Source organism: Dunckerocampus dactyliophorus, chromosome 3 (assembly GCF_027744805.1).
Source record: "Dunckerocampus dactyliophorus isolate RoL2022-P2 chromosome 3, RoL_Ddac_1.1, whole genome shotgun sequence".
In the NCBI taxonomy this organism is placed as follows: domain Eukaryota; kingdom Metazoa; phylum Chordata; class Actinopteri; order Syngnathiformes; family Syngnathidae; genus Dunckerocampus; species Dunckerocampus dactyliophorus.
The window spans coordinates 11,299,118-11,322,191 of NC_072821.1; the positions used below are offsets into that span (position 1 = coordinate 11,299,118).

General features: G+C 40.4%; 3 protein-coding genes across 4 annotated transcripts; 2 read left to right on the forward strand and 1 right to left on the reverse strand.

Annotated features, from left to right (window-relative positions):
- The first annotated feature begins 56 nt into the window (after nucleotides 1-56).
- Nucleotides 57-15,491, forward strand: atmin (ATM interactor). The gene is made up of 4 exons (XM_054771601.1): nucleotides 57-337; nucleotides 4,185-4,310; nucleotides 5,820-6,019; nucleotides 6,103-15,491. The coding sequence occupies exons 1-4, from the start codon at nucleotides 104-106 to the stop codon at nucleotides 7,835-7,837; spliced, it is 2,295 nt and encodes a 764-aa protein (XP_054627576.1). The 5' UTR covers nucleotides 57-103; the 3' UTR covers nucleotides 7,838-15,491.
- On the reverse strand, nucleotides 12,861-19,648 carry LOC129178915 (uncharacterized). Of its 2 annotated transcripts, XM_054771604.1 has the most exons (4): nucleotides 19,307-19,648; nucleotides 13,675-13,783; nucleotides 13,409-13,588; nucleotides 12,861-13,331 (listed from the first exon to the last, which is right to left on the reverse strand). In XM_054771604.1, exons 3-4 carry the CDS (start codon nucleotides 13,574-13,576, stop codon nucleotides 12,885-12,887), a joined length of 615 nt encoding a protein of 204 aa, XP_054627579.1. In that variant the 5' UTR covers nucleotides 13,577-13,588; nucleotides 13,675-13,783; nucleotides 19,307-19,648; the 3' UTR covers nucleotides 12,861-12,884. The 2 variants fall into 2 exon arrangements, with proteins under 2 accessions (XP_054627579.1, XP_054627577.1); XM_054771602.1 differs by lacking the exons at nucleotides 13,675-13,783; nucleotides 19,307-19,648 and having other exon boundaries at nucleotides 13,409-13,669.
- Nucleotides 19,649-19,863: 215 nt separating this feature from the next.
- On the forward strand, nucleotides 19,864-22,588 carry LOC129178491 (protein phosphatase 1 regulatory subunit 3E). The gene has a single exon (XM_054770772.1). It carries the CDS (start codon nucleotides 20,107-20,109, stop codon nucleotides 21,025-21,027), a length of 921 nt encoding a protein of 306 aa, XP_054626747.1. The 5' UTR covers nucleotides 19,864-20,106; the 3' UTR covers nucleotides 21,028-22,588.
- The last annotated feature ends 486 nt before the right edge of the window (nucleotides 22,589-23,074 follow it).

Genomic DNA, 23,074 nt, shown 5'->3' on the forward strand with positions numbered 1-23,074 from the left:
CTTCCTCTTATTGGGCGAGCTGGCTGTCAATCAAACCAATGAAACGTTATGTCACAGCCCATTCAATCGTCGCGTTGATACAGGAGTGACTATCAACACAAACATGGCTGCCTCTTCGGCTAGAGACAAGGCGAGGACCACAGATAACGCACCTAAATACAGCCCCTGGGGTAACCAAGAGCCTGTGTCGCAGTCTCGTGAGATAATTAAACCGTCCATACTGGAGCTAACCAAAGAAGTGAGGACGAACATCCTCTGCACGGTTGAAGGATGTGGCAAGATCCTCCCCAACACACCTGCATTGAACATGCATCTTGTGAAGTCGCACAGAGTGAAGGTAGAACACGAGAATGTTCTTTGGTTGTCAACATGAACATAACTCATGCATGCTAAACTAGCTAACTTAGCTGTGTATTGTGAAACGTCGCACTATTAATAACGCGAGACATCCACATTAACTTAACAGTACGGCTAAAATGTCATTATGGTAAATAAAATTATGGTAAGGATAGTGACGTTGCTGTTGTTTGAAGCAACGTTGCCAAGTTTCTTCAGTTAAGTGGCTAAACTTGTGTTAGCTATGAGGCTAATGTGTGTGTCTCTTGGTTGACGTGGTTGCTAATTGAAAACGTGGTCCCTGCTTTGTTGTACTATTGATAGTCTGATTCCACCCTGCGTCGTCATTCCCAATTGATATTTGATTCCACCCTGCGTCGTCATTCCCAATTGATATTTGGCGACCACTGTACAGGCAGTGAAAGCGGCGACCCACGTTTTCGTGGGAGGCAGTGATTCATTTGTGTCCAGCAAGACTGAGGTTCTTTGCATGCAAGGGTTGACTCTTCTTCTGTAACAGGCCTGAGCGCTGGGAATTGTAATGAGAAGGCTATTTGTGTGAGTGCACGCTTGCTTTCATGCAACATTAAGAGTCCCATATTATCTAAAAAAAAATATATATTATATATTTAGATTGATGTTCTAATGTAACTCAAGCCGTTTAATGACCACCAAACCTGAGAAAAAAAATGTCCTTATTGTAGAATAAGAGGCGCTCAGTCGTTTTTGAAGGTCCGGGCTTTCATGACGTCATAAACAAAACCCTAATGCGAGTATATGCCCACCACTTCACAGAGGACAGTGACGTAAAAAAGCAAGGAGGCTTCGCAACAAATTTCACATTTTAAAATGAAACCTGGAGCTCTGCGTATTCATCGGTCTTGAGAGCTGTAAAGCCTGGGTTATCCTCCTGCGGCTACATTGACTCGCTCCTACCCCTCCAAACTCTCCTGCATAGCTTAACGTACACCTCCTGGACAAAAAAATCACTTCTCAACAAAGCAGACCATGAGCTATAATTGGTCTGCTTTTTTCGATCCAATGTTTATATCTGATATCGATCTGATATCGGTCTGTTATCAGCAAAAAAAAGTACCGAATTATATCGGCCTGCATCTAAAAGCTCTGATATCAGCACTCCGATAAAAGCAATCCATTACAGTCTCGGTTCTGGCACTCCAGCCCACATGATTTGAAACTGAAAAGTCAGAAAAGACGATGCAGCCGAGTAGAGCCGCCATGCAAAAGTCCCCCCCCCCTCGTGACACAGAACCAGGGAAGTTCAGCACGACCAACCCCAAAAAACAGCATGAGCATCCTTGTTTTTCAAACTGTGAGAAAGTGAGTTTATTTCTCTTACCTGCTGTTGCAGACTATTGTTCACTGTTTGAATACTATTACTTGATCAAACCTTTAATATTCCACACTATAAAATAAGTAAAATGTATTTATGATGCATGCTGACATAGGATTGGTTTGGTATCGGTCACGGCTGAAAGACGGCAATATCAGTATTGTATCGGAAGTACAATAGTTGCATTTAGACACCTGTACCTAGCATAATAGTAAGGCTTGGAGATATGGACTGAAGCTCATATCCCCATATATTTAAGTTGAATATCGATATACAATATATATCCTATTATTTTTTTCCCGCAAAGTGAGTTTAGACCAAATCAAAGCCAAATATGCATGTCAAGTTGTTTTATTAAAGTAAATACGTAACATGTTTTTTGAAATTTTAAAGCTTCAAGCAAGATGCACATTTTTTTTAAATCTAAAAATAGCCGCTAAAATAAAGTAGGCCATTCACTTTTTGAAATATAGAAAAAGTCAAATATAATATTTTTTTTATAACAAATGTTTAGCTATGCTCAAATCCTCAGCTAATAACAAAAGCACAAAAGAACAACATTTGAAGAAGTGCCCGGTTTAAGAGGAAATTTTTTAATGTCAGCAAATCAAAAACACTTTAAATTGAACAGTAGTTTCTTTTTTTTAAGGAAACATTTTTAGAAGACACAAGTATGTCCTTATTTTTTGCCAGGAACGCTAACCTGTCAACTGCATCAGGTTTAGCAAACTGACTTCCTTGTACATTTGTGGTAGAGCTTGTCGTGCTAAATAACTGTCACTGCGAAGCTCGCTAGACATCACAAGTCCGTTGTTTTCAGTAGGTTTTAAAGCCGTTTTTTTCCCCACTGTTGCAACGGGGACCATATCTTTAGCAATGTGATAGGACACCTCTTTATAATAGCACACCACTTTGCTTATAATACACCACCACTTTGCTTTTCCTTTCACTAGGAAGGCAACAGGAAAAAGAAGCAAGCAGTGAGCTTTGTGTAGTGGCAGGAGTTGTGCAGCCAGCTCACAGCTTCATACATTCCTCGTGTTGGAGTTTGCCCCCCGTTTTAAGTTGTCATATCTGGTATATGACAGAACATTAAAATTAGCCGCTTTTGTCTTTTACGCAGAACCCCGCAAAGACAAACACAATTGTGTACCTTCACAAAGTAACACTGTGTCCCGCAATCAAGAGAATTAGATGTGTAACATCCGCGGCAGCATCTGGTGTGTCGTATAAAATTTGTGTTAGACAATGACACCTGCTTTGAACAGAACATGGCGAGATACTGTTAAATTTGACACCCTTCTCTCGGCATTACGACGTTCCCTACTCAGGTGTCATCCTTCCTCTGATAACACCTCAGAAAGAGTAAAATTGGTTGGAAGACTTCCGTGTCAGTACTGGCAATCTTTGGCTTTAACAGCACAAGGGTAACATTTGTTCCTAAGAACTGCATAAAATACTCCCAAGCAGTATACTGAATTGGGACAAGGATCAAGCGTGTTATTTATAAGCCAGTGATGTGGCAGTTCCGTCAGATGTAGTAATTACTGTATGTTCTCTGGTGGACAGGATGACAGAGCACTTTAGATGCTCCAATTACTCACTCTGTATGCGTCCTCTGCATTATTCATGGGCATCCAACAGAGTGATTGGTATCAGATTTGATTATAACCAACTGAACATTCTACCTCAAGATTGCACAGCTAAAGTACATCTAGTCGTCCATGCAATACTACAGTAGTAGATTCCTTGCTTAACATGACTCCATATGAACCATTTGATTATGTTTGAGGCAACGCTTTGCATTCAACATACTGTCATGGAAAAAGTTATTAGACCGCCCTTGTTTCTTCAATTTATTGATTTATTTTAATGCCTGGTACAACTAAAGGTACATTTGTTTGGACAAATATGATGATAACAAATATAGCTCATAAGCTCATTAATTTAAGATCTGATATCTAGCAACTTCCATGGTTTTCTTCATCACCAAAATCACTTAAGTTTTTACATGAATAGCTATAGCACTGTACTGCCAAAAAAAATTGACCCTTATCAGCTATTTTTGTTGTCATTGTTATATTTGTCCAAACAAAGGTACCTTTAGTTGTATCCGGCATTAAAATGACCAACAAACTAAAGAAACAATGGTGGTGTAATCATTTTTTCCATAACTATTTTGTTTTATGTGTTGATTTCCTCATGATTAACCAGAGCCTTTAGCATCTTCTCCCTCTGGTGTCGGAGATGGAGGTGACCTTGACCACATTTTGGCTGCAAGCAGTCATAGTGTTTTGCCACCTGAATCTTGTCTGTTGTCAGAATACAAAAGGCTTTTTCTTCTGTCATGAATAAGACAATCATAAATTAAATAAGGATAAGAGAGAATGATAGTCACCTGTTAGTTCTGTAACATCATGCTATTAGTTGGTCTCATGCAAGAAATTACTAAAAGCTAAATGCAGCTCTTATTTGGCCACTTGTCTCTCTCCAGGATGGTATTGTCAACCCCACAGTAAGAAAGGACATGAAGACCTCGAAAAAGCTTTACTGCTGCCCCATTAAGGGCTGTCCCAGAGGGCCTGGAAGACCGTTCTCCCAATTCTCCCTGGTGAAACAAGTAAGCTTTCACTAAATCTAAATGTGTGCATGAATTGAGGTGTTTTAATTGGCGGTAGCACCAAATGTTTGTGTGCAAATGCAATAATATAAGTACTTAATGTGCACACAGGTGTTTTTTTCTGCTCTTATTAGGCCTGTCACAAATTCTGCCTGGCGATAATTGACCTAAAAATTGTCGATAATCGATATAATTAAAAAAAATTTAGACCATTTTTTCATTAATTATATATATAATAATGAGACTACATTGTATCAAAAGCAATAAACTTTCATTTCTCAAGAGTATTTAACATTGTAATGGGAATGTCAAGACCTTTTAAATTAAATCTAATAAATTAAACAAAAAGACAAAAAAAGCTGTCTATTAGCAAAAATTGCACTTACATACAAATCACAATCACTAAAAACAATAAAAATATACCCTGTTATATCTCTGTTAAGAAAAAAAAAAACTCCTCATCACTACTTTCAAAGAAATGCGACATATTGGTTCGTCGGTGTTAATGCGCTCACCTTGTTAATTCTGTTTAAAATCTAAATATTCCCTCACTGTGGCTGTGGTATTAGAAACCATCGCTTCTGTGCCTTCATTCATGTTGGCGTATGCTGGCTCACTGTTCTAACTTGCAGCTAGCACTCTGTGTATCCGCTCACTAGTAGTCCAGCCTCCACATACTGGGACAAAGAGGCTGAATGTCTGAGAGGAGGGTTCACTTTCTCCGTTCATTTCACTGGGGCACCAACGTGCACAGACAGATCTAGCATGAACCTTCTTGTCATCCAGCCTGTGTGGTAAAGAGAGACAAGGAAAACAAACACTCCATGCATGCACATGTCAATTTATGGAGGCCGGCAAAATGATCAACTTTGTTTTGTTTTTTTTAATAGTTTTTTTTTTTAATCGTTCAATTTATCGATTATCATGAGAGGCCTAGCTCATATATTTATAACTTGTTTTTGCCTTGCTGTGTTGAAAAACTATATTATGGAAGGAGAGGATTAGACCACAATACCAATAGGAGGAGGGCGTTGGCATACCAATTCCGCCCACTCTTACTGTATTTAAGGCCTAGGCTACCAGCACTTGTTAGTTCGCTGACAAAGCTCTTCGGATGAGGAGCGAAATGTCCGACACCTTCTTCACGGAAGTACAGATGAGGTCTCAAGAAGCCTTTCCCTCATTGGACAACTCCTGTACGACTGAGAGCCTACACAGACGTATATTATACCTTTCTCAAAACTGAGGCTCATTGTTACAAAACGGACAACTGCAGATCCATTAAGACAGGGAAACTGTAATCCTCCCACTCAAAATTTCCAGTATGACTCAAATTCTGTTGCATAAAAAAATCACACCATTTTGTCTTGTAACACTAGGTAACTGAATCAGATATTTAGCCCAAGTACGGTATGCTTAAAACCACATTGTAAAATAAAGAGTACAGAGGTTGTTGTGTCAATTTTCTTAGCAATACATTTGTTCATCATCTTAAATCTGTTTTTTCAGCATTTTATGAAGATGCATGCAGAGAAGAAACACAAGTGCCCCAAGTGCAGCAATGGCTACAGCACTGAGTGTGACCTCAAGAGGCACATTGAGGACTGTGGGAAGACTTACCAGTGTACGTGTGGCTGTCCCTATGCCAGCAGGGCTGCCTTACTATCACACGTCTTTCGGACGGGACATGAGATTCCTACTGAGCACAGGCATGTATTCTCTTTACATATGATATTCAAAAGGAAATCTGAAGTCCTTATCCCTGATATGTATATACATTCATTCTTTTTAGAATTCCTCCAGTAAAAAAGCGGAAGATGGAGAAACTCTCAAGTTCTGAGAAGGTGAAGACCATTGACTCTGTGATTATGCCTTCTACTCATGTGCTAACGGAGGATACACCACCTTCTGACATCATTATTCAAAGTCCAGACTTGGCCAGCCACATGTCTAACGGCAACATAATCCTCCAGAAGCCACTTCTACCCAAACCCAACATGGCTTTAGTCAGTGTTCCTGTGATGCAGCTGGCCCACTTGCCTGTCCTTCTCCCATCTACAGAGAGTGGCGCGCTAAGGTCTGTAGTGCTGGCGGTCAACAGCCAAGGCTCTGTTAGCACTCTTCACCTCCTGCCACAGGCCTTGGGAGCTGTAGTGCCCCAGCTGGATGCTAAGAGTTTGGGTTTTCAGGACAGCATGCCTACTTCTCGCTCTGGCCTGGGGCCCATCAGCACAGGGGTGCAGGTCAGGCTTGACAGTCCGGTCACTCAGGACTCAGGAAGAGGAAGGAGCACTTCTACAAACATTCAAACAGACAAGTCGTGCCTGGCAAAGATGCCCACAGGGGTCGCAGAGGGAATTGGATTGTGTTCTGTAGGTGAGCCCGCAGTATCCTCTTGTTCCCAGACAGACATTAGCGTGAGTGCCCAAATCCTTCTGCCAGTCAGTGTTCAAACCCAGACATTCTATACCCAGGGCAAAGCCACCTCAACTATTGGGGCTCAGACAGACAGCCAATCTTTAAACCAAAGTACTTGCTCCTCTTTATCTGTGCCGCCATGTAGAACCAGGCAGACCCAGACCTACTTCACCCTGCCGCAATCTGAGGAGAAAGTTCATGATCAGGCCATCATGTGCTCTGACCTTTTCGGCGGAGAGTCCCTCAGCGTCTCCACCCAGACCGCAGTGTACACAGATGAGCCTCTGACGGCCACAGGAGACAGTTTATACGAGGACACCAAGGTGACAGGAGGCATGTGTTTCGGGGTGCAGACAGACATACTGAACCCAAACAACGTTGCAGACAACCAAACCCAAACCATGATCTTGTTAAATGACCTGCAAAACATTCTCTCTGGCCACCAAGTGCTGACCGATGCCACGGCAGGCTGCGGGTCAAGTTTGGCCTCTGTTCAGGAGCAGCACAGCACCATGGACTTTGACTTTGAAGAGTTTCTCAGTTCCGTGCACATTCAGACACAGACAGAAGAGAGCCACCTTGGAGGACTGAACGAAGACACACCGCTGGAGTCTTTGGACATCCAGACCCAGACTGATTTCTTCCTGATGGATGATATGGACCAAAGTGAGGGACCAAGTCGAAGCCAAACCAGCGACTTGGAGCTATTCGACACTCAAACTCAGACTGACCTTAACTTCCTTCTGAGCACTGGAAGTCACCTGCCCCTGAGCAGCATCCTGCGCCATTCAAGCTTTTCTATGAGCACAGAGTCTTCTGACACCGAAACACAGACTGATTTGCCTTCGTTTGTTCCCTGCCTCCCTGCTCAGTGCCCCGTCACTCAGGGGGAACATGCAAGACTTTTAAACAGCACAGAGACACAGACCAGCCAGGTGGAGGGCCTCGGACACCTCTTCCTGACAAGCAACGAAACACAAACAGTAATGGATGACTTCTTGTCAGCTGACTTGGCATGGAACATGGATTCCCATTTCAGCTCAGTGGAAACTCAGACATGTGAGGAGCTTTTTGCTCTCTTTCAGCACCCCGAGAAGCCCAACAGCTGAAGTTATTCTAACAAAGCTGCCTGATGTCCATGGCCACTTGTGTTTGCCTCTTTTTATCGTCTGAATGAGAAAAGGCTGTCCACCAGTGGATAAGCCATGAAGTTAAAAGAAGCCTGTGAAAATGTCTTTCAACCATTCCACTTGGGACACCTTGTCCAGAGCATTTCCAGGTTTGTTTCCTGTCGGCTTAGTGCACTTTATTAGCTCGATGGGCCGAAGGTTTTCAGCTCAGACAGTTCACATATTTATTTGCACATATATGTAAGGTAATGTGTCTTTTCTGAAATACTACTTTTTTTGTTTGTCCTCTGTGTTTTTGGTCTTTGCTAGTACTGTGTACTTAAATATATTACATCTGCAGTTAATACAAATGACTGCAATAAGATACGCATATACTGCATGAAAATAGCTCTCAACCTTACAGTTAGCACACGTGCAGTTGCTTTACATGTGTATTTAAAATGTGCATGGAGCCTTCCATTTGTCTGCGTAAACATCTTAATGGCTGCTTAACCAATTTAAAGGCAAGCACATAAGTTAACAGCCAGCGCAGAGCTGCACCAGTGAGACTTTCTGGATCAAGCCTTACTGAACAAGGAAATTGCCGTAAAATATACAACCATTGCACAAGAAGAAAGTAAATATTTGTTGTCGTCAGTTGTAGCACACCTTTTGATTGATTTTTGATGGAAGGGGGAACAGGAATTCTGATGTCGTATGGTCATTTTTATTGAAAACTGAGGCTGGGCTGGCCTTGTGACTGATTTATTCATTAGCTTGGTGTAACTGTATATGCTGGCAGTGAACCTGAGTCATGTTACTGCACCGAAACGCAGCTGATTAGCATCACCTGCCATTGTGAAACATTAATTAATGCATGTAATTCTTTGGACTAAATTAATTAATCTGTTCATTTAAAAATGGTTCAGTCTCCTAGAGGTGGCCCAAAAGCGTGGCACAGCAACCAAAACCTATATTTTCCACTTTTCACTTAAAACAACCCTCATGAAACAAAAAAAAAACATGTTTACTGAACATATATCAAAGAAAGCACGGTAAAATGCTATAAATGCTTAAACTTTCCTTAAATGTCATAAACATGCTCCAAAATGGTCTAGTATCTTGCGCGTAACCCGCTTCAAACTCTGCAAGACTCAACACTGTTCTTTAAAACATTAAATAGCACTGCAGTAACACACTTGGCCTTAACAGAAGCATGATGTAAAAAAAAAAAAGTATTGATTAGGAAAAAATAGATGAGTACAAATCCTAATCATAGCACGTGTCATGGACATTACAACGTATTTGATTTTTCACTTTTTTTACTTTCTGAATTTTGTCGATAAACCACAAAAAAAACGCAAATACTCTGAAGTCGGTCAAGGCAGATGTCTGCTCATTTGCATATATTCTTTTGCAATGGTAAAATTTTGTGCGGACTAGGCTGGTTTTGTCAAAGTACATGTTTTGGATGCAGCAAAATGCGTTGATGCACAATGAGGTGTTATACTTTGGAAATCACAGCAGCTGAAACATACGTTCCACTGTTTTCTATTTTGTCTGTGACACGCTTTTGCATATCACAAAATGGTGATGCGCACAAACGGACTGAAATTGACATCAGGTCGTGTTTTATACGCAACAGACACGAGGAAAATATTCTACACAGTTTCCCGTTTATTAGTCTGTTTGCAGTATATTATTGGGTTATACAGTCATCCCTCACTACATCGCGGTTCGTATATCCCTCCTTCACGCTTATGTTTTTCAAAAATAAATGATCCCTGTTTCATGGTTGGCTATGGTCTATTATAGTCAAACAAATATTTAAAGACTATTCTGGTCACTCGGCGTCAGTAATGTTACATTGATGAGACATTACATGTAAATGTATTGCATTGACTTGCATTGCATAGACAGCCATGGATGCAGAGCCCGACATCAGTAATGTTACATTGATGAGACATAACTAGTTAGCTGGGTAGCTTGCTATCCTTAAAGCGCTGGCTGTTTGTGTCCCTGCAGAGATCCCAAAGCCTGCGTCTTAGAAGTTGTGCAATTTGGTGTAAACAAAGCCAGCAGTAGTGCAGCAATGTCCATTATTTTACAGATGTACGTGTATGAATGCCAGATGCATGTCAGACTGGCTGCCCTGTGTATCAAGTGACAGACGTGAGGATGGATGATGGGCTGACGTCAATCTTTTGTAATGCCGTGATCAACCCCCATTACGTTTGAGACACTACTACTACAACAAAGAACTTTTCCAATGCTAGCATGCGAATTATGGCTTATCGCTTATGTCTACTATATTAGTTAATATGAGTATAAAGGACTATAGGGTGTTATTGCATGTCTACAGCGCTCTGTTAGTTTTTAGAAGGTCATAAACAGGTTTTCTATGCTCCAACTACGAAAATATTCCGCAATAAACAGCCCCTCAAAGTGACTGCACCTTCCGTGGTACCCCTTTCAGGAGACTGACCCAAATATGTTTACTGCATTAAGTTGCTAATGCTTGGTTTTAAGTCATTGAAAACCTATTATGTTGGTTATTTTTTATTGTGTTGCACTGAGTTACCTCAAACACACCCTAAGCAAGTCATGTTCTACTCTGGAACAGAGAGTGATTGTGAATATTATCTATTTTGAGTTGTTGGTGCCTTAACCCAAGTGTTATCTTTTGCTTATATAATTATGCGATTGCAATACTATTTGCATTATATTTTTAACATGGTTGCATGATATTCCAAAAGCTGTAGCTAGAGAACATCATGGTTTATTTTCTTCACTACATGACAGCATTGCAACAGGTGTGTGTCTTGGTCACGTGGTTCTTGGCACATCAATTTTTACATTTTATGGAGTACTTTTGTTTCTAAAACGCTAAGCAGATATTCTCGGCTAAATTTACAGTTGTGATCAGTAGTTTATGTAACACACATTTTGAGACCGTCATGGTTTATTTGAACTGTTTTTCCAAGGCGGATTTGTTATACAGTGTGCATCTTTAATGATTTACAAGAACAATTGGGTGCACAGGTTTGAATTTATATCGAGATTTTTCTCATTTACATAGGGTCAACATTAAACATACATGCTTAATTACAGTATTAACACTTTTTGTAGTTGAGTATGGTCCACAGTTGTTTTAAGTGGTTCCCAAACTTTTTAGTTGTGTACCCCTTCATGTTCTCCTCTCTGCCCTGTTCTCCTTGCACCGTGAGGTGTTCAGGCCCACTTGTAATTGTGTTAGGGGCTAATTGTTTTTCATTTTTATTCACATAAACCCCCTTTGGGAACCTAGGTTCTACAATGTTGAGGTCAGGGCTCTTGGAAACTGCAGTTAGGAATTGTTCAAAAAGACAATTCTTTGTTACATTTGATTTTCTTGGACTTTCTCATTATTATATTGGTCCAATCCAAATTATGGTATGCTACCAGCTGCAGTCAATCATTATCACCAATGAGAGATTTGCAGTTGATCATTATCACCAATGAGAAATTAATCGGCAAACAGACATTCTAGAACCTTCAGCACCAGTTTTTAATTAAAAGATCCATTTTAGTGTTGGGTATTTGAGCCTGTATGGGTAATGTTGACACTGTAGATGAGAGAAAACTGAAAATAAAACTTGTGTACCCTAATAGTTGTTAAAAATCATTGAACATGTACATTGTATAATCATTCCACCCTTTAAAAAGTGTTTCAAATATATCAATAAGGGCCATTGATGAGCAAATGTAAACAGACCACAACTGTAGATGCCTTGTTGGTTTCCAATGTAAACTTGTCCTGCGAAAAGCTTTATAGGAAGATCATGCATGTTTTTCCCAGCACAATGTTTAGTGTATGTGTAGAATTACATGTTGCCTTGATTTAAGGGCAAGGATGTTAACCAGAGGTTCCTAATAAACTGCTGGAACATATCCAGTATTGTATTGGGTACCAGTATTGAACATCCATCCATTCTTTTTCTATGCCGCTTATCCTCACTAGCGTATGCTGGAGCCTATCCCAGCTGACTTCGGGCAAGAGGTGGGGTACACCCTGGAATGGTCGCCAGTCAACCGCAGGGCACATATAGACAAATTACCATTCACACTCACATTCATACTTATGGACAATTTAGAGTCGCCAATTAACCTAACATGCATGTTTTTGGAATGTGGGAGGAAACCGGAGTACCCGGAAGAAACCCACCCACGCACGCACGGGAGAACATGCAAACTCCGCACAGAGATGGCCAACGGAGATACGAATCCAGATCTCCTGACCATGTGGCCAACATGCTAACAATTCGACCACCGCGCAGCCGTAGTATTGAACTTATACCGCAAGAATCTTCTTTGGTTAGTCCAGTGGTTCTCAGTTTTGAAATACAACTGAGAAACTGATAGTACCTATTTATTTATCTGTATTGTACAGACAACTCAAAACTGAAACCAGGACATTGCAACAAAATGGCTAGTTGTCAAACATACAAGCGTATTTAAGAGTCAAATTGCATGTTGAATATGATCAATTTGGACATGTTGTCAGGTCTGCACTAACACTGAAAGTACTACCACTCAGGCCCCCCACCGATAGTTCACCGCATCCCCCACCCCAGGGGGGCTCGCTCCACTATTTGAGAAGCACTGGGATAGTCTAATGTAAAAACACAAAAAAAGTACAACAATGGACTGCATTAAAAGAAATTACATACTGATGAGACTATATTTTTCTACTGTAATGTTACACAAAACCCACGCAGTAAGTTTACTTTTCTGGCATATTGTTGTCTAGTAACTAAGCTGAGAAAGAATGCTGGGGAGCTAGTTACTAAGTTCCCATATCTGCGTTCACATACAGTAGTTATACAGTATGCATGGGCAATTCATCAACAGGACAAATCTGGTGCTGCTGCTGCCTTGTAGCATGCACACTGGGGATTAAAGAGGACAAAAACATTGACACATACTGTAAGCCCTCACTGATGTAATAAAAACTAAGTAATTGTCTTGTATTGTCCCTGGGTTAATCATTGTGTCATGCCATTGGCTTTCATTTAATAGGTGGTAAAAATGTGAAGTTTGTAATGGGAACTACTGTACTTTTAGTCTGATGCTGGCGTTTTGAGTGCTTGGAAGACCTGCCCTTTGACATGTTTGGAGGCAGATGTTGAAGGTGCAAAGGAATCCCACTCAGATGACCTCTCTCTTCCTGTAAGAGGTGTGACAACTCTTCCTCCACGCCATCCAGCGCATGCCATTCTAGAGACTCTGGTTGTACCCTCTGGCTAGACGGCGTGGATTTCTTCAAGTTATGAGCGATGGATTGGGACTCAGTGCAGTGTTCACCGCCACTGGCTAAGGTGTCCGTGTAAGAGGTTGTTGGTTCAACCTGTGAGGGGTTAGGGTTGTCTGTTGTCTCTTTGCGCTGCTTTGGTTTCTTGTCCTTTTGCGGAAGAAGAATGCCACTGACTGGAGCCACTCTGTCCCAGCCACGCACCTTTAGCAGAACAAAACGTTTTGTTTGTTTTTGCCTTTGTCAACATGGATTCACTAAATGATACAGATTGCACTTACAGCCTCTTCCCAACCAGGATAACAGTGATACTCGTACGGCTCCACTTCTTTCAAAAAGGCCTCCTCACTGATGTCAAGAAGAGCATCCACATGCAGCCTTTGTGCTTTGTAAAGCTGATCCTCGACTGCATCGTCCTCAAATGGAATCTCTTCATCTGATCCATTCATAGTTGGGAGCTCCTTTTTGTGGGATTTTTTAATGGTCATTGGTCACACAAATGTCTATTATCAGAGTAACAACAATCAAGAATAATATGTAACCTCACCTCTAAGAGTTGAGAAGACAGCAATGCTTGCCTGAGTGTCAAAGGCCCCGCCCACCCATCAGTGAGATCTGGGATTGATTTCTTTGGCCTCTATCTTTCAGGAGTTATGCTAAACAAATGAAAAACTGCCATTAACATTATTTTATTAATTTTTTCTTATACATTATTGAGATAGTATGGTTCGGGAGGGGAAAAAAAACACTACAAAAAACCGCCCACCTCACGGTCTTGGACATAAAGTGTACACTGTAAAGCTCATTTAACGTGGCTGTGTTGGTTCTGTGCAGTTAAATGTGACTCACATTATTGCAGAACATGAATCATTTGTGTTATAAAAATGTGCCGCATACGTATACATCATCAGATGACAACCATTTCCGGCTGTGCGTATTTACCACTCCCTAGTGACATATTATTTGATTACATGCTTGTTTTAAAAAAACTGCAGTTATAAATTAGCATATCCGTATTCCTCATAAGCTGTTGATTACACGGGATAAATTAAATACAGGCAAACGTTCGCACGGTGACAACAGTCATGATGACGTATACTTGTCTTTGAACGTAGCGTGAAAATGGCGTGTGACGTCACGTTAATATTGGTGGGGGGGGGGTTTACGACCGCCAGTCGCCATATTGCCTGTTTAATATTCAACACACAGGGCTTTTACTTGTTTTTTGGGTTTTTTTTTACATTACAAGAATAGTGATTAACCTATTCTTCTGTTTCTAAAGTTAATTCAAAAATGTATTGTGGTTTGAACGGTTTCCAGCTAGGAGGCGCCTTCATTTCAGTGGAGTATTCCATGTAATGTAATGACAAATGCAAACAAGGCTAAAGGTTTGGATTGGATATCAGCTATAAAATACACAAATATCACGTTTTGCACAACGCCAGTATTGTTGTTTGGAAATGTACTCTGAACAATTTGCTTTCGGGTAAGTACTCATGTATACACAAACTGCCATTCAATGAATTTGTCTTCCGTTCTCTGGGAGTCTATCTTCTTTGAAACCCTAATCATGTAAGATTTTTGTGTGTTGTGTGACTGCGTGAGCACAAAAAGTATAAACAAAAACATAAATAGGAGTTTGTGTATCACAAATATTTATTGTTCTTACTCTTGTGTTGGTGCCTCATGTCTGAATGGATACTGAATATTTATGTCCTCAGTACAAACACGTACTTTTTTGGGTTTCAACTCAACTATTTTGCAGTATCCTCACACAATTTCTGAAAGAATTACAGCTTGCAAAGATGAATGTTTCAGTGCATTGCTCAAACCAAGTAACCATGACATTTATGACCACTTACACAATTTAGTATAGTATAGTATAGTATAGTAAGTTTAGTGTAGTAAGTATATTAGAGATGTATCCACAGCTCTCTTCTAGAAAATTGATGTTCAGTTTTGATTGACACTGTAAGGAAGCAATGAATTCATCAAAATGTGTATGATTGTGGTTGTTATTTGTAGTGGTGTAAAACCGCACGGTATCATACTGAGTTGTCTGATATGTAGCTGAACAAGGTGACCAAATGTAAGATATTAGACTGTGTTAAATGCAAAGAACAAATTTCACTCATGTGACAAATGCCGCGTAGCTTTACATTTTATTCATAATGCAGGGGTTGCACACCAATTGAAAACTACAACCACCTAAGGTTAAAGGTTTTATATAAGTCTCAGAGGTCCCACAATAGTGTATTGGAAGTGTGTCTGCAAAAATCTACAGCACCTTTGATGGTGGCGCTATGTGTTCCACAGTGTTTACGTGCGCGGATGAAGAGTCATCAGAGAATAAAACTTTTTCCACCTTTCAATGTCCCATGTTTGATGCTCCGTGGCAAACTCTAAACGGGCAGTTTTGTGGCGTTGAAGGAGACGAGGTCTTTGAATTTGTTTTTTGTTTTTTTTTAAACCCTTTTCCTGCATATGCCGTCTGATGGTTATTGCGCTGCAGTTGGCACCAGTAAGGGCCTTAATTCGGGTGGAAGACTGCACTTTGTCTTGATGGACAGCCAATCGTATCCTCCGGCTCAGCGCAAGTGTGATTTTTTGGGGACTAGCACTTGACTTTTTTGTTCCATAATGCTCAGGATCTTTCAAAAAATGACTGACTGTGTGCACCCAACCTCAGCAGCAATGGCACGCTGCAAGAGGCCTTGCTTATGCAGCTCGACAATCCGACCACGTTCAAAAAGACAAAGCTTCTTAGCTTTAGCCATCAGGAGGGCATGGCGGTGTGAATGCCTGACAGAAAATGAACATTTTGAGCAGATTTTGGCTTTTATAGCCTGTGGTCTTAAACTTTTGAACAGGTGAAAAAATAACGTATTTCATTTTTTTTTGTTTTGTTTAAATTATTAGCTCCAAATATTTTTTGTCTCACTCCCCCTTCTTGTTTTTGCATTTGGTAGCGTTACTGAAAACCTCATTAAGATCCAAATGTGAAAAATACAAATTCTACCAATTTTTCAACTGGTCTTAAGATTTTGATCAGCAGTGTATAGTATATACACATACATACATACATGTACATACTGTACATACATACACAGTCATGGAAAAAATTATTCGACTGCCCTTGTTTCTGCAGTTTATTAATCCATTGTAATTTTTTTTTCATGACTGTGTGTGTGTGTGTATATATATTTTATATATATATATATATATATGTATATATATATGTATATATATATATACATATATACGTATATATACATATATATATATATACATATATATATATATACATATATATATATACATATATATATATATACATATATATATATACATATATATATATACATACATATATATATATATATACATATATACATATATATATATATATATATATATATACATATATATATATATACATATATATATATACATATATATATATACATACATATATATATATATATATACATATATACATATATATATATATATATATATATATATATATATATATATATATATATATATATATATATATATAAATGACTGCTGCTACTGGCGATCCCTACAAATAAACAAGATCTCATTTGCGACTTTGTCCACCTCAAACAAAAAGGCTAAAACACTCAGATAAACAACTTAACATGATAGGTGTGCAACAACAGTACTTTTATTTATTTAGTGACAATTTAGTGACACAGTAAACAGAAAGCAGACAAAGACGCAGTCGTCCTCCGCCTCTTGTCTTGCCTGTTTGAGCCGCTGTGTTCTATTGTCCGATGCTATACTGTTTAGTCATGTCTCGGTGAAAATGATGACGGTGCAGTCCAAAAGTCTCTTACTGTGGGTGATGTGGAATCGTAACGCGTCCATTTTATTCACTGAAGAACGCACGTTAGCAAGAAAAATGCTCTGTAACGAGTGTTAGTGTGGTGTGCTAGCTTGGTGTTCGCTCGTATTCCTCTGCACCTTCCTCGCTTTTGTTTACGTTCTCAACACCGCTTGCTAGCACTTCCGCCCGGCTGGATTGTGTGTGTGTGTGTGTGTGTGTGTAGAGCTATCAGAGACGAGTCAAAGATAAATGATAAAAACCTTGGCGCTGCAAAATACAATATCCAAAAGCTCTTGTCGAGTGTAAGACGTGAAACCAGACCCGATATGAACAAAATAATTACTACAAAACTGCAAATCTGGAAGAGGTGCTGGGCTTAGCTGTGTGTAAGCACCGCCATCTTGCTTAAGTATAGGTCACATGTCATTTTCAATTCATGGCGGAATTTGCATCAAAATAGGCTTTATCAAAAACGAAGACATTCTATTTAAAATGTATGCTCAGCTGCAGACGTGGGTACTCGCATGTAGTCGGAATGCTACAATCTTGATCACATGACATTTTCACATGATTCGACAATGAGATTGATAGCCGAATCACACTCTGAATTGAACTGTTGAATAGTCCACTATGCTAAGACACCCCAACTATTAACACAAAACACTTTTTAATCATTTTACAATTATTGTTTTACATGCAGAAAACAATTCATAATGCATATTTAAATGACAAATGAAAGGGCTCAATGAACATTTCACGTCACTTTTGTCTTGATTGTTGACAAAGACGGCTATGAGGCAGCGGCGAGGGACGAGCAGAGATCCACATGGGCACCACCTTTGTGTTTTGCTATAAGTCTTGAATTAGTGTGTCTTACTTTATTTGCCAAAGTACTGCCAGTTGCAGCTTTATTTGGCTCCATTGTGGGGTATTTTGCAGCCGTGATCAATAGAGAAGTAGAGACTTGTGGTGTAAGAGTGGTAGTTGGCAAAGAACTACAGGGTCAATTGCTGATGACATCATAGACGGGCAACGGAGCTGGGGGACGATGACTTCCAGTTCGTTTCCAGTTCAAAACCTGCTAACAGGCTGCTGACAGAACGCAGTTGGACTCACGCAGTGTGAAGAACGCAACAAGTTATGCGCCATATCGTACTCAACTTGGAAATGTATGTAAACTGAGAAATTTTTTTGCATAATTTTTTTACGCAAATGTACCTACAAGGGCATTTACTGACCGAGTTTCCACTGTAGTGTCAATCAAAACTTAACATTTTTATCTTTGTTATAGCTAAATACAGTATATGCTGCTGTTGTTTTGGATCTCATTACATTGTGCAAGTGATAAGATTGTGGCCAATGAGTGTTGCGTTTGATTGCTTTTAATGTTGTTAACTATATCTCCTGAAATCCCACAAACAGGAAAAATCATAGCAGAAGAGAAACCCGAAGTTGAGGAACATGGACACCAGGAACTTGGAAGCATAATAAAATGAGGTAGGTTGACAGAAGACAAGGGAGGAGGAAGGAGGCAGAAGATGATGAAGTGGAACATGAAATGACAAAAAACAGTGCGTCAGCTCTGTTATCGCGATGTGTTGCATGTGAAGGAGCTTAAGGGGTTTGAGTTTAACATTTCAGAGGTAGATTAGGGCTTCTTGAAAGATAATACAGTTAAGGTCAGGCTGTACACTGGGATTCTGTGGTTTTCTCTTTTGAAATAATGTACTCACTCGACATATTTAATCCTAAACTTTTTGCAACAAGCTCACCCTTTTCCAAATAATTCCACTGACACTTTTTACTTGTCTTTCTTGTTGCTCAGTACCTTGCCTTAGCTCATAAATGTTACATGTTGTGGAACTTTTTCCACTGCCTTCAGTGGCACCATAGGTATCTCTTTTGAGCGACTTATGTAAACCTTTTGTTATTTTTATTAGACTTTTTATATTATATTATTTTTGACACACTTAAAAGCACTGGTGTGTTTGTGATGTCAATAAAAGGCTTAGTCCCATAAATACCTCACACAATGACAATGCGGTACCTTAGTGAGGCTAAATAGTCACAACAAATTAAGATTTTAGCATCATTTATCCAACCATTAGTGAGCAATTAGAAGTGTTGGGCATGTTGCAGGGTGGAATTATATGATATGACTTATTGTAAATTTTGGTCAGCCTCCTGGGAATAAACTACACTATGACTAAAATGGTCTTGTAGAATACAGTCTGATTTTACATTTTAAGAACTTTGATCATGGCACATGCATTTTTATAACTTTAAAAACTTAAACCATACAAAAAAAGGTCTGCACTTCACTCACCCTCTTCCATCTAGTAGCGTCTTGTTACCATCACATTGAAGCTTATAATGAATCATTTTATGTTTTCCAATATTTTTAAATACTTTTTCTTCCGACCAAATGTGTTTCCTTTCGGTGCCGCTGACTGAAAATCTCGCCTCGGCGCAACACTGTCGTCATGGCAACCTCGCTTTTGCAGTTTGTGACGTAAAAGGGGGCGTGGCGGAGACGACACTGCTGCAGCCCAGTCAGTCTGGCACGGCTGAATGAGTATTCTGTTATGTAATGCAACGCACAGCTGATGCTCATAGTAATGAAGCATGCAATTCACATGAGTGCTTTAGGGAACATTGTATCAGTGTGTCAACTATATAATTAACGTAAAACGGTATGGTCGCCAGACTTGTGCAAATATGAGGGGTACATTATATCTTAAAGGGGACTTCTGGGAGAACCATTTTGTCTCATTGCTACGCTCAGTTCTGCACGTACACTTTAAAAGTACCCCACGTCAGTGTTCGCCTTAAAGGGGCGGTCTTTGAACAGAGGAAGTTAAATTTGCTGCCACAACTATCCGACTGTGATATGGTTTCGCCGCCTCATAAATTTAAACGGACAGTTGTTTTAGGGCAAACTGCGCGCAACAACATCTCCGTCTATTGGTCCAGGTCTGAGGAGTCAGTGTGACGCACCCAAGGCGCCAATCCGCGAGTGGGACACTAACACCTGACGGCTTCATTTACCCGACACTCGCCGGTCTTCTCCCTTCTCACGACAACTGAGCTCGGCTCTGCAGTGCAGTGCAGGGGCTGTGGCGTTGTATGGAAGCAGAGTCTGCCCGCCCTACCGTGGTCATGCTACCCCCCAAGACCTGTCTGCCCAGGAACTACAGCTGCATTGCTGGACTCTTCGGCAGCCTGGCAGCGGCGAATCCACGCCTGGAAGATGGGGAGGATTTGGATATAATGAACGGCACTTGCGAGCCCATCGAAAGCCCCGTGGTGGACGAGCGACCACGAGGCCGGGAGACCTTCCTCAAACCCCCGCAGAGCCCTAGTCTGCGCCGCAGATGCAAGTCTCTACCCACTCCCACCGAGAGGGCAAAGTTGGAAATCTCCCGCAGCAGAAGCCCAACAAGTCAGAAAAAGGTCCGCTTTGCAGACTCTCTGGGTCTGGAGCTCATCTCCGTAAAACACTTCGACGACTCAGACGAGCCAGAAGTCCCCGAGCGTATTTTGGCCAAGTTACCCAAATCCACAGACTTTAATCACCTGGCCACTAAATTTCCCCGAGCCCCTCCACAGTCTGTCTTCATGGAGCTGCAGTTTACCAGCCCAGGCACCCTCCCCGGCTTCGAGCAGAAAGTGCGTGAGGTGAAAGTCCTGCTGGAGAGAGTGGAGACAGACGAATTCAGCCTCTCCGGCTTTGTGCGCGTCTTAAACGTGGCCTTCGAGAAGAGCGTCTCTTTGCGATACTCACTCAACAACTGGCTCACTTTCATGGACAGTTTGGCATCTTACGTGCCCGACTCAAGCGACGGTGACACGGATAAGTTCTCCTTCAAGGTGGTCATGCCTACCTACATGGAGAATGGAGGCATGTTGCAGTTCGCTATAAAATACACGGTCGGCGGCCAGGAGTTTTGGGATAATAACAACGGGAATAACTACAAAGTGCGGCGTCACCGGTTCAAAATGTCGCCACCTAAAGAATGGGAGAACGGATGGATCCACTTTATATAAGCTCTGTCTCACTTTGCGTGCGTAAATTTCGCGCAATTGCTTCCCCCGGTACCTTAATTATGACTAATGTGTACACGGACGTTTCATTTCTGCCATAGAGTGTATGTGGAAACAAATCCATACAATTTCTAATATGTTTCCGACTGTCGTGAGCATTTGAGGTGGCCGTTGGGGGGTAAGCTGCCTTCATGTCAGGGCTCTGTACAGCTCGGTGCCCTTTGGGGGGGCATGTACTCGTTATGTAACATGGAAACACGTGACAGGCAAAAACGTGCCGGTTCATGCTGATCACAGCTCTTTGAGAAGATGCTATAACTTTAATCAGTGATGTGAGTTGTCAATTTATGCAGTAATATGGCTCAAATAGGCAGTAAACATGCAGTGTGGCGTGGATGTCATGCAAGTATTCCTTGCACGCACTGGGAAAGGAGTAGTTGAGGTGTGAGATCAATCTTTTATCTTCCAAAAGTTTCTGGTCATTATACCTATCTAGCCTGTTATGTCATGCCATTGAAATGCCTTAGTTAAGCATGTGATGGGAAGTACAATACATCTATACACATTCATCATATGCATCATTGTTATTAAGCATCTTTTTTCAGCGATGACTCTCAGAACTATTTTCTCCGTCACTGCATTTTGGTTCATTTCACTGTATCTAAAACACTGTGACAAAGTGTAGATTTGAATTGTTCCTTTCATCATTTTTGAAATACACTTTTAAAGTGTCTGAGTGCAAACAGATTATTTTTGAAGTATTTTTTTAACAGAGACATTGTACTACTTGTGCACTTTTACAATTCAAGGCTATTTTTCACTGACATTGTAGAAAAACAGAAGTATATAGCGCATCACTGTCAAAACTTAATGTTGTAAAAGTGCAATACTCCCCAACATATAGTCAAATGTCTCTAGCCTTATGCTATTTCAAGTATAAGTCTAAATTGTCTTCCTATTCTCTTCAAACACTTATGATCAATGACTTCAGGTTTCAGAGCAGTTACTCGCCATTAGTCTGTATGTGCGATATCACCTTCTGTGTTTGTGGAAGTACAAGTCAGAACACTTTTGAATTCACAGCTCTGACTGGAATAGACCATGGCGTTGTTTACATTCCAGCAGTGTCACAGGGGAGCTCTTTTAATGATACCATTTGGTTGACTTGAACGTAAACAAAAAACTTTTTCCCGTAAGCACTTAGCTTTTGGAGCACTTCCACTTTGAAGCGTTGAGTCTACTTTGTCAAAATGCCTTGTGGTTCGATATGGGACTGCCATACAAGGTTACTAAAATGAGAGCTAAGCACTCTGAGACAATATAGGCCTCGTTTTCCTTATAGTGCACAGAAATGTGTTTAAGCAGTGCGATGTGGATGCAAAGGTCAGCCGCAGGTGATAATACTGTATTTGTAGAGACTTGAGCATCCATGTATCATGATAGCATTAAGATGGTGAACATCAGTATCGGTAAAAAAAAAAAAAAAACACAGGTGATGAACATTTTCTCCATTTAGTAAACAATAGTTTGAAGAATGCGATACTTTCCCACTGCTAAATATTTTTCACTACAATTGACCATTTAAGGTACTCAGATGTAGTAATGTATAAAGATGATCATCTTTTGATACCCATGAATGGGTGGTTTTCCCTTCCCTGTAAATGTAATTAATACTTTTCATCAGTGCTCACTAATATATAGTTATGTACTGTATGTGTGTCAATGTCTCATTGAATGTCATCATGTTACTGTATGTGATGCGTATTCGACACTTTTACAAGCAGTTTTTAGAGATGCAGTTGGATCACTTTTGTCGTGTAGTGTGACTATAAGCCCTTGAAAGCACACAATCAGATGTTGTCAAGTAACTGAAAACAAGGATTGAAAAAAACAAATATATACACTAGTTTTTTTTATAACGTTTTCCCTTGTATTAGAACTCATAAGGGAGACCTTTTTGCACCATCAAAACGGAACATCGCCTTACTGAGAGTTTATCAGTAAACAGTATGAAAATGTGACAGCTTGTAAGTGCTTGTTTGTGAAGATA